This window comes from Narcine bancroftii, chromosome 14, assembly GCF_036971445.1.
Source record: "Narcine bancroftii isolate sNarBan1 chromosome 14, sNarBan1.hap1, whole genome shotgun sequence".
Lineage (NCBI taxonomy): Eukaryota > Metazoa > Chordata > Chondrichthyes > Torpediniformes > Narcinidae > Narcine > Narcine bancroftii.
The window spans coordinates 46,475,771-46,488,172 of NC_091482.1; the positions used below are offsets into that span (position 1 = coordinate 46,475,771).

General features: G+C 45.7%; 1 protein-coding gene across 6 annotated transcripts in view; it reads left to right on the forward strand.

Annotated features, from left to right (window-relative positions):
- The first annotated feature begins 11,502 nt into the window (after positions 1-11,502).
- Positions 11,503-12,402, forward strand: part of mindy2 (MINDY lysine 48 deubiquitinase 2) — a 91,969-nt gene continuing 91,069 nt past the window's right edge. For all 6 annotated transcript variants that reach the window (XM_069910295.1, XM_069910290.1, XM_069910291.1 and 3 more), the window contains exon 1: positions 11,503-12,331. In XM_069910295.1, coding sequence (XP_069766396.1) covers positions 11,648-12,331 — 684 coding nt within the window. In that variant the 5' untranslated portion in view covers positions 11,503-11,647. The remainder of the gene's footprint in view (positions 12,332-12,402) is intronic.

Sequence of the window (12,402 nt, forward strand, 5' to 3'; positions counted from 1 at the left end):
TTAGGACTAGAATAAACTCAAGAGGGTTGTTAACTTGGCCTGTGATATCACAGGCACCAGACTTCACTCTATCAAGGACAGCTACATGAGGTGGTGTCTTCAAAAAGCATCCTCTATCCACAAAGACCCCCACCACCCAGGTCATGCCCTCTTCACTCTGATACCATCGTGGAAAAGGTACAGGAGCCTAAAGATGTTATCCCTCAAAATGCTGATAAGGTTCACCCTCTCTTTAAAGCCATTAATTTCTCCCTCTTGGCTGAATCCCAAACGGCTTTTAACTACTGTAGAGCTCGTCGAAAGAACCAAAGACTTGTTGATCCAAACCAAGGCTTTTATTAGCAAAAGACCGGAGCTCTGCAGCAGTTTTGTCCACACAGTTACAGTCCTTGCCCAATGCCTTTAATACTTGTAAATATGCCCTGCTGGACTCACTGGGCTGTTGCTTCCTCGACGCAAGCATGAGCCGGGCATGAACTCTGTTCACCGGTTGATCATACTGTCCTTTCAGTACCTTTATGGCTGCGGTGTAAGTGGTCTCATCCTGGATGTTCTCGTAGACTCTCAAGGACACCATAGACAACAATGCTGTTAGACGCTGGTTATCCTCCTCTACCTGAATGAATCTCAGAAAGTTTTCAAAGTTCAGCAGCCAGAAGTTAAAGGCTTTGAAGGCTGTAGCTGACTGTGGGTCGATATCAAGTTTTTCTGGCCGAGTTAAACGCTCCATCCCTTTCAAAAAAATTCTTTTGCTAATAAAATCGTAGAGCTCGTCGAAAGAACCAAAGACTTGTTGATCCAAACCAAGGCTTTTATTAGCAAAAGACCGGAGCTCTTCACAGGTGGCCGACCAGTCCGGAATGATCCGACCTGGCTAGGGACACAACCATTTAAGGCCCAGACAATAGGTGTGGCTTAGCTCTCAGCCAATCGCTGTAAGCACAGTCTAGATACAGTAACTATATACACTATGTACATTGGTAATAGATCTGTATTATCACAACTACCTCCAGAACCACATTGCAAATGATGCCATGCATGCCGTGGACGAGAATGTACATTTCCAAATGGAAAGCGATGCTTCGGACATAGCCTTGGCTGCTACCCAACCAGACAGGGGCCAGATGCCTTTTTTTCGCAGACATCACAAGGCCACGAGCTCCAGAACCCATCAGTGGAAAAGGAGGCTCAAGCCATTGTAGAAGCCATAAGGCAATGGAGACACTACCTGCCTGGCTGGTAGAAGATTTACGCTCCTCGCTGATCAATGCTTGGTCGTATTCATGTTCAATAATGTCAAGAGGGGCAAAATCAAGAATGACAAAATTGCTAGGTGGAGGATCGAGCTCTCCACCTACAATAATGACATGGCCTATTGGCCAGGAGCCCTTATGACCCTCAAGATGCCCTATCCAGAGGAAGCTGTTCCTCTGCACACACCAGCCAACTGTGGTCTATGCATAATGAGCTCTGCCATCCAGGGTCACCGCATGGCTCATTTTGTCAAGTCCTACAATCTGCCCTACTCCATGGAAGATGTCAGGGAAATGACCAGGTCTTGCCAGGTCTGCAAGGAGTGCAAGCCGCACTTCTACCTCCCCACAAAGGCACACCTGATCAAGTCATCCAAGCCCTTCAAACGGCTCAGTATCAATTTTAAGGGACCTCTCCACTCCATGAGTGGGAACATCTTCTTCCTTTCTGTCATTAACGAAGACTCCCACTTCCCATTTGCCATTCCATGTCCAGACATATCCACTTCTTCAATCATAAGGGCCCTAGAATCCATTTTCGACCAGTTTGGGTATCCCAGCTATATTCATAGTGACCGGGGCTCATCCTTTATGAGGGGAATCATGTCCAGCAGGACTACTAGCTACAACCCCCAGGGGAATGGGCAGGTTGAAAAGAAGAATGCTGTGGTCTGGAAGGCTGTCAAATTGGCCTTGAAGTCAAAAGGTCTTCCAAACTCACGCTGGCAGGAAGTCCTTCCCATGGCATGCCATTCCATCTGGTCACTACTATGTATCACGGCCAATGCTATTGACTTTTGAAAGAAGGTCGGCATCGGGAACTATACTCTCGGTCTGGCTCACGAATCCTGCTCCAGTCCTTCTTAGGAAGCACGTGAAGAGAAGCAAGATCGACTCCCTGGTAGAAAGGGTGAAACTGCTCCATGTCAATCCCACGTATGCATGGAGTACCTGGATGGCAGGAGGACACTGTCTCCATCAGGGACCTGGCACCCGCCGAACAGAGGGTCCGTTGCCTCAGGTGCTCTGCGAGCCACGGAGCTCATTCTCACCAGCCCCAGTCAGGGCCTTGGGGGATCCGGTTCAGGAGGAAAGTGCACCCCCCCTCCATCATCGTGCCAGAGACCCTGTCCACTTCTCCTCCCTCACAAGGGGACCAGGAGACCCAAGGAGTCCAAGGACCCCTGGTGCTAAGGCACTCCACCAGGATCTCCAAACCCCCAGAGTGCTTAAATTTGTAAATAACTGTATATTTTTTGTTTCTGGCCCCATGTTCTCGGTCTTCATTCAAAGACCCTAAAGTCTACAGGAAGGGGTGAATGCAGTGAACTGGGATGGCTGGCCCCCGGCTCCATCCCCATCTGCTCACAAATAACCCTGGTTTCCTGCCTAAACGCAGGACCCTTCTGAAAACTACTTTTGAACCCTACCCTTAGTTATCAGCTAATAAAAGCATTTGTTCTCCCTCCAGTTGTGAGAGGCTTTTATTCATGCTACAACCTGATGGGCTGAATGGTCTATTTCTGCTCCAAGGTCTTATGGTTTATTCTGTTCCTCAAACCTCTGATACAATTACCCTGCATTGATACCCAGACATCTATTGGCCTCTGTTTTGACGCTTCCATCTCCACAGGCCTTCAGCATAGAGATTTCACCACTCTTTGAGAGCAGAAAGTTCTCTTTATGGTATGTCCTAATGAAATGTCCCTCATCCAGGAAAGTGTCATCCAATGCCCACTCTCCACCCTATCCAGCCTCAGAACTGTATATTGTATGCTTCTCTTCTTTGCCCTCTGCTCTTCCCGCCAATCCTCAGCATCTTTTTCTTTTACCCTCCCACCTGTGCCCCCCTCTTACCTGTTAGCCTGTGATCCTCTACCCTACCCCTTCCACCCTCTTCTCCTCCCCCAACTTATTCAGTTGTCTATGTTTTTTTTTACAGATTCCTGATAAAAGGCCCAAAACGTTGACTGACTTTAACTTCCTCTGGATGCTGTATGACCTGCAGATTTTCTCCAGCACTTTTGTGAACTATGCATATTTCATTTCGATTTCTGTCATTTGATGCTGGGTGGACAGGTCAGCCTGTTTTAAGCTCACCTTCATTCTCTGTGTGAAAAGCTGTGAGTGAAATTAGTTTTGATTCATCAAACCCTCCTCTTCTTATGAGTTTACAGTGCTGGCAGGCTTTGTCTTCCAATCAGAGTGAAACACAGACGTCTGCAGTATAATATCTGTCAATTTCAACAGAATATTATATATAATAAAATAAAATCCTGTTTGAAACATAGCAATATCATGAAATATTTTTAAAATGAACATGTACAAATGCCCAGATCAAAAAACTGAAATATTATAAATAAATTTAATGGCCAGCTGAATGAAGTTTCAACAAATGGATACATATGCACTGAACCACAAAAACATCATGCAACAGTCAGGCCAAGTGGCCTGACAACCAAAAGGGTGACACACTTGCATACCTAGTAGAGTCATGGCCTCCCAGCACCAGCGCCATGCCCAGTCCTGATGGCCTGTGCTGTCTGTGTGGAGTTTCTATGATTTCACTGGGTTCCCTGGTTTCCTCTGACATCCAAAAAGCACGTACGTTGGTAGGTTCATAGACAACTGTAAATTGCCACTAGTGAAATATGGAATCTTGGGGTTAATGAGAACACAAGAACTAAAATGGGATTAATGTATGATTTGTTTAAATGGTGGTTGAAGTTTAGCATGGATTCAATAGTTCAAAGGGCCTGTGCTGTATATATGACTATAGTATCAGGGTATCACATCTAGTCATCAGTGGTGGCGCCTAAATAAATATAGGGATGGAGGAGGAGAGACTCCAAAATTTCCCTTCTCCTCACTGATGGTGGGTGCCAATGTGTGAGTACTTAAGACAAAAGCCCTCACAATTATGTTCAGCCAGATAGGATGATCAGTTTTGACTTCAGTTCCCCATCGTTGCAGAAAGTATTCCTTCAACCAAATCCATTCATGTTGCACGATATCGGCATCAAAAAAAATATAGCTGAGAGTATTGGATAGAGCAAGGGCTTTGAGAGCAAACAATATCTGGGCTTGGCACTGAAGCCTAAAACTCCAGGGCAAGCTGTATCTCTAACCAACTTGCTTGAGTGCAATGCAGGTATCTATCCAACTTACTGGAAAACTGCCCAGATATGTCCTGTTCACAAAAACACAGGACAAATCCACTCCAGTTAATTACCCTGCAATTAATCCAGTTTCAAGCATCAGCAAAATGATTGAAGGTGTCATCAATAATTACACATTAACATCTTGCTCACTGATGCACAGTTTGGATTTTTCCAGGACCACTAGCGCCAGACCTCACCATAGCCTATCCAAACATGGACCAAGAATTCATTTGGAGAGGTATTGTAAAAGTGACTACTGTCATAGAAGTGTTTGAATGAATGAAGAAATAAAGATCCTATTAAACTAGGTGGGCATCAAAGGGAAGATATCTCATTGGTTGGAGTCACATAGGAAGATGGTTTTGGTTGTTAAAGGTGCAGCTTCCCAGCCCCAGGAGTTATTCAGGGCAGTGTTCAAGGCCCTTCCTTCCATTGGAAGGACAGAAATGGGGAAATTCACTGATATTCAATCCATTTGCAAGGCCCAGACAATATTAGTGACAAGTTACATTTAATGCTGTAAAAGTGCCTGACAATGACCAGAAGGTCTACCCTTTATATTCCATAACATTGTTATTATTAGATGCCCAGCAACACCCTGGGTGGGTTGGGGGTTGTGTCTCCGATGATCAAAGGCTCCATGGTTAGCCCAGAGGTTAGTTCGATGCTGTTACAGCACCAGTACCCAGGTTCAAATCTGGCACTCTTTATAGACAGTTTCCTGCCACCCTCCAAAATGTATGAGATTGGTAGGTTAGTTGGGTGCAATTGGGCAGCACTTGTTTCATGGGCTGGAAGAGCCTTCAACTGTGCTGTATTGTTTACAATTTTTTTTTAAAAAATGGTGTTAACCACAAAAATACAATGGATACAGAAGGAGAAATGAAGGTTCTTTCCTTCCATGAAACATAAAAGTCTGCAGATGCTGTGATTGAAGTAAAAACACAGAAATGCTGGAGGAGCTCAGCCAGTCTCCATAGGAAAGAAAGATCGATTGCCAACATTTCAGGTTCGTTTCTTCACCCTTTTAATATGGACACCAGTTTTTTTTAACTTTGAAGAATGGATCAGGCCCGAAATGTCAGTCATATATCTTTATCTCCTATGGACTCTGCGAGACTGGCTGAGTTCCTCCAGTGTGTCTGTGTTTTCACACTTCAGTGAGTGACTTACCTCCAGCCAATCCAGATCTTTTCTCCCATTTACAATGTGCATCAGGAGACTGATGGAATAGTGCTGTCTTGCTTTCCTGGATGAATGCCACTCTAACTATGCTCAGGATCATCTAAAACAGGCAATCCATTATATTGACACCCGACCAACCATGCCAAGCTCGGCTTCCTTCCACCTGTGGTGCAGTTGATGCAGTGCAACTATCTAAAAAATGCATTCACCTATTCAAACAGCATCTACAAAACCTTCATCAAATGCTATACTGCGCAAGATCTCCTCTTCTCCTCCAAGTGACGCACCATCCTGTTTTATCAGTGCACTGGCAGTCCTTGTTGTCACTAGATAGAAGTGAAACACCAAAGTCTGCAGATGCTGTGATACTCTGTCTGCTGCAATGATGCGGACCTCCCAATGGCCACCCATTTCAATTCCCTATCCATTCCCTTGCTGACATTACGTTCCAGGTTTCATGCACTGCCATCCACAAATTGGTGGAAGAACACCTCTCCTACCAGATTGCATTAATATTGACTTTTCTGCCTTTTGTTAATCCCCTCCCCCCACTACTTCTTCCTCTATCCCCTTCGCCCAGCTCTGTCCCTTCCCTGTCTCCTTTCACACAAATATGATAAATTCTTCCCTCATCCCTTATCATATCCAATTCATACCTTTTGTTGGTCTGGATTCCTCCCCCAGCCAGCTTTGTCTGAATTCTGAGACTTTCTGAGATTTCCTACTTCTGGCTCATTCTGCTTATTCCTTGAAGAGGGGCTCAGGCCTGAAATGTCATCAATGTATCTTTGCCTCCTATGGATGCTGAAGAGACCGGCTGAATTCCTACAGCATTTTGGTATGTCTTTACTACAATCTTGAGTTTCACCCTGCCAACAATTAAACCCAATTACTTTATTCTCCCCACCTTCTCCCCTCAGGTTCTACTACTAGGGCCAATTTACAGAGACATATTAACCTATCCACCTGCATGTCTTTGGGATCACAAGGTATTGGATCAGGTCAGCTAATTGCCCTTTGAGTCCACCACTCTATCATGAGCTGATCCATCCACCCACTCAGCTCCATTCCCCAGCTTTCTCCCCATAACCCTTGATGCCTTATCTAATTAAATACCTGTCAATCTCTGCCTTCAATACCACCTTGGGCAACAAGTTCCATAGACTCACAACCCTCTGGCTAAAGAGATTTCTGTTTTAAATTGACACCCTTTTATCCAGAAATTGGGCCCTCTTGTCCTCGATCCCCTGACCATAGTGTGTGGGAAGAAACAAGGGGACCCTGGAAAATTTGACAAAATCATGAATGGGTTGGCCCAGTATTGGTAAACTTTTGACAGTTTGTAAATGCAATAACCTACTGCACAAAAACCAACAAGGTCGGGTCAGATACAGCAATGAGCTCTCCATTGACAACGGCATGAAACAAGGCTGCGTCCTTGCACCAACCCTCTTTACTATCTTCTGCAGCATGATGGTAAAACAAGCCAATAAAGACCTCAACAATGAAGACGCTGTTTATATCCGGTACCGCACGGATGGCAGTCTCTTCAATCTGAGGCACCTGCAAGCTCACACCAAGACACAAGAGCACCTTGTCCGTGAACTACTCTTTGCAGATGATGTCGCTTTAGTTGCCCATTCAGAGCCAGCTCTCCAGCGCATGACGTCCTGTTTTGCGGAAACTGCCAAAATGTTTGGCCTGGAAGTCAGCCTGAAGAAAACTGAGGTCCTCCATCTGCCAGCTCCCCACCATGACCACCAGCCCCCCCACATCTCCATCGGGCACACTGAACTTAAAAAGGTCAACCAGTTTACCTACCTCGGCTGCACCATTTCATCTGATGCAAGGATCGACAAAGAGATAGACAACAGACTCACCAAGGCAAATAGCACCTTTGGAAGACTACACAAAAGAGTCTGGAAAAACAACCACCTGAAGAAACTCACAAAGATCAGCTTGTACAGAGCCGTTGTCATACCCACGCTCCTGTTCGGCTCCGAATCATGGATCCTCTACCGGCATCACCTACGGCTCTTAGAACGCTTCCATCAGCGCTGTCTCCGCTCCATCCTCAACATTCATTGGAATAACTTCATCACCAACATTGAAGTACTCGAGCTGGCAGAGTCCGCAAGCATCGAATCCATGCTGCTGAAGACCCAACTGCGCTGGGTGAGTCACATCTCCAGAATGGAGGACCATCACCTTCCCAAGATCGTGTTCTATGGCGAGCTCTCCACTGGCCACTGAGACAGAGGTGCACCAAAGAAGAGGTACAAGGACTGCTTAAAGAAATCTCTTGGTGCCTGCCCCATTGACCACCGCTAGTGGGCTGATCTCGCCTCCAACCGTGCATCTTGGCACCTCACAGTTCGGCGGGCTGCAACCTCCTTTGAAGAAGACCGCAGAGCCCACCTCACTGACAAAAGGCAAAGGAAGAAAAACCCAACACCCAACCCCAACCCACCAATTTTCCCTTGCAACCGCTGCAACCGTGCCTGCCTGTCCCGCATCAGACTTGTCAGTCACCAATGAGCCTGCAGCAGACGTGGACATACCCCTCCATAAATCTTTGTCCGCGAAGCCAAGCCAGAGAAGAACCTACTTCATCACCAGCCATTGAAAATGTTGTCATTTTCCTTTGGGAATTCCAAATATTTGTCTAACATGCAAATATTACATTTGAAAACCTACTTATGATGATTAGAAACAATAGAGATCATAAAAAAAATGTGTGGAACTACTTGATTGAGCATGTGCTTTGATTACCCACCATGGTACAGCTGCTGCCTCCTAGTTCCAGTAAACCATATTCTATCCCAACCTCTTGTGTTGTTTCTGTGGAGTTTACATGTTCTCCCTATCACCACATTGGTTTGGTTTTCTTCATACCTTGATGAAGGTCTCAAGCCAAAAAAGTTAGTAAACTATCTTCAGATTTCAGATTTATTGTCAGACTACAAACATGACATCACATACAATCCTGAGATTCTTTTTTCCTGAGGGCAAGGCAGAATTACTACTTTTTGGCAGTGCAAAAAAAAACTGTACATAATGTACACATGTAAACCAATAATGTACTGTAAACAAACTGTGCAATACAGAGAAGGAAAAAAATCAATTAAGTGCCAAATTAAGAGTCCTTAAATGAGTCCCTGATTGAATTTGTTGTTAAGGAGATTGATGGTGGAGGGATAGCTGCTGTTCCTGAACCTGGTAGTGTGAGTCTTTTGGCACCCATACCTCTTTCCTGATTGGAGGAGCAGTGATATGGATCTTTGATGATTGCTGCTGCTCTCCAATGGCAGCATTCTCTGTAGATGTTCTCGATAGTGGGGAGGGATATACCTGTGATGTCCATGGCTGTGTCCACTACTTTTTGGAGGGCTTTATGCTCAGGGGTATTGGTGTCCCCAAAGTAGATTGATTTGCACACTTTCCCCCGCACATCTGTAGAAATTTGCCAGGGTTTCTGCTGTCTTACTAAATCTTTGCAAACTCCTGAGGAAGTAGAGGTGCTGACGTGCTTTCTTCACAATGCCATTGGGCCCAGGAAAGATCTTCTGACATAATGACTCCCAAGAACTTAAATTTGCCCAGCCTCTCCACTCCTGATCCCTCAGTTATCACTGGATCAAACACCTATGGATTTCCCTTCCTGAACTCAACAGTCAGCTCCTTGGTTTATCTTTGCCACATAAAGTACCCTGTTTGTCCTGCTCAGTTTCTCCAGCATTGTGTTTTACTTCAACCACAATGTCTGGAGACTTTGGTTTCTCCAGGATGCCCTAGTTTCTTCACACATCCCAAAGACACGTGGGTCAAATGGCTACTGAAAATTGACCCGAAGTGTGAATGTGGTAGAATCTGGGGAGGGGGGGTGGTGGCGGAGTTGAAAGGAATTTGGGGAGAATAAAAACAGGATTAGAACAAATGGGTGCTTGACAAATGGCTCTGGCTCCGTGGGTGGAAACTTGTACCCATGTCATCTGATTTGATAACCCCACAGGAAGGAAATGGTAGAGATGAAAGAAGTAACACATGAAAGTCTGACACTGTGGTTGAACTAAAAACTGGAGAAACTCAGCTGGTCAAACAGTGTACTTTATATAGCAGAGATAAAGATACAGAACCATCATTTTGGCACCTGTCAACATTTTTGCTCATAACTTGATGAAAGGTTTAAACCCAAAACATTGGTTCTCTATCTTTATCTTTGCTATATAAAGGACTTTGTTTGGCCTGCTGAGTTTCTCCAGCATTGTGTTTTTACTTTTACAATGGCAAAGTTGATCTGTTTTCAGATAACTGGCAACATCAGTCACACGACTGCAGTTTGGAGTAATGTGCTCTGGTGTTTCTACTTTGTTTACTTGGAAGCATCAGTTATCTGCTTATCACAGTTCCAGATGGCATTGCTGAACATGGAAATCAATCAGTTACAGGTTGTGGAAACAAATTCTCATTCAAGTCCTATGCTGCACAGTGCAGTGGAAACTTTTCCGTGATTAAATTCTATTGATGTGCAATGACACAACGTGATCTCTGCTTTAATAGCTTAAATGTATTGCTATTTAAGATCATTGCCTTTATTGCACAAAGGTTAAAGAAGAAATTTCATGGGAAAGATAATGATAATTATAACATGCCTTTTGAAGAGTGGAGAAATGATTTAATTTTAATCTGTGCAATTCCAAAGTTAATTGCTGTAAGAAACATTTCTATCAAAAAAACCCACTAATGCTACATTTTTGTTACAATGAAAGCACTAAAATTACTTAATATTGTGTACTTTCTGATATTCAACACAAATAAGCTGGTAAATAACTTCTCGTTACATTTGTGACTCAGGAATACATACTGTTACATTCATCTTGTATCAACAATTTTGGAATACAGCGCTGTATCCAAAAGGCACTTGACAACCAATAGCATAGTTTTGAAGTTTAGCGACTGTAGAGCGTGTGGAAAGAATGCAAACCAAGGCTTTTATTAACTAGAAAACTGGAGCGTATCACATGTAGGTCGACCAGTCCAGAATGACTTGATTTGGCGAGGAGCAACCCTTTAAGACCCGCCAGTCGACGTGACTCCGCTCTCAGCCAATCACAGTCATCCTACACTACAATCTGTCCAGATGTACATTGGTGATAGAATCTGTACTATCACAGAGGAGCCCAATTTGTAGATCCCACAGACGACATTGATATTAATTCTCAGATGATGTTTGTGATTAAATACTATTCTTTATCATTAGGGCCAAATGAAAGGAAAAAAAGACCTCGGTTTTAAAGATCATTCCAAATAGTCCCAAGTAACATCGTGTTCAGTTCCCTGGCGCCTCTTATCTGATGCGCTGTCTGTCAACTGAGCTATGATTTAAATGCAATCCATAAGACACGATGATCAGCTGGGGTGGGGGGGGGGGGGGGATATCGCGAAAATTAGCTGAACTTTTATTCCTCCACTTTTTTAAATGCAATTGATTTGTTAATATCACTTTAAGAAAAAGGGCGTAGTTACCACGGCGCATGGTTACAATCACTCTTCTCAATTTCCTGCCCGATAGTGCCCCATTGTTTTCCTTTTATTTTGCATTGAGCGAAGGTTGTAATGTTCTCCACATCCAGAGCTCTCAAAGAACATACATCCCTGCAGAAACAAATGTCAGGTATTGATAGGATGTGTTGCCAACACTGCATTTTGGCGAAGAGGTGGATGCAGGATGCAGAAATCGTCTCCAGCCACACATTGCATGGCGTTCCGTTGCAATTTTAATGAAATTAAAGCGCTGATGTGCGCATGTAAGCCTTGGAGCAGGTGGATTTCAGAGCCTGGTTTGTGGGCATGCGCGCTGCTCGCGTTCTCTCTCTCTTCCCCCCCCCCCCCCCCGAACGCCTGACGTCACGGGCTGCTGGCAGTGTCATGGCGGCTGCCTGTCAGCGGCTGGAAGCCTCTTCCATGTAAACACCTTGACGTCTCCTCCCTTCCCCCCCCCCCCCCCACCCCCTCCTCCCCTCGCCCACACGCCCTGCCTGAGGACCCATGGAAAGGAATGCCGGCCTGGAGCGGGGCGGCGAGGCCGTGGAGTCAGCCGGAGCGGGGCCGGGGGGCGGCGGCGGGCGGCTGAAGGCTTCGGGCAGCCCGAGGGCCGAGGGGGCGGAAGGAGGAGCCGGTCCCGACAGCGCGAGCCGCCTGCAAGGGCATGGGAAGGCGGCGGCGACGGAGGAGGAGGAGGTGGAGGTGGTGGGCGCGCCTGCTGGGGGAGAAGTCGGGGGTGGCCTGGCGCTGAACTTGGCCAGCAAGATGGGCGAGGAGGCTGCAGGCCGCCCGGGGAAGGACGCCCTGCCCGGCCTTGCTCAGCAGCCGCGGAGCCCGAGCAAAAGCCCCGAGCGTGACAAGAATCACAGCGCCAGTGACCAAAGCCTCCCCGGAGAATCGCGAAGCATCGACTCCCTCGAGTCCTTTTCCAATTTGAACTCTTGTCCCAGCTCTGACCTGAACAGCGAAGGGACTGAAGCCCTGGGTCTCGCTTTACGGAGTGAGGACTATAACAGCAAGGATGGTGTGGCCAAGCCATCGGGTTCGAAAGAAAGATTCCCTGGACAGTCAGTTTATCACATTAAGTGGATCAAATGGAAAGCAGAAAACACGCCTATTATTACACAGAATGAAAACGGTCCTTGTCCTCTTCTTGCAATCATGAACGTACTTCTTCTGGCGTGGAAGGTACAATTCAAAATATTAAAAGATTTAGCAGAGTGATGCCTGTTGAGCATTCCTCCATTTATTGACAGGTT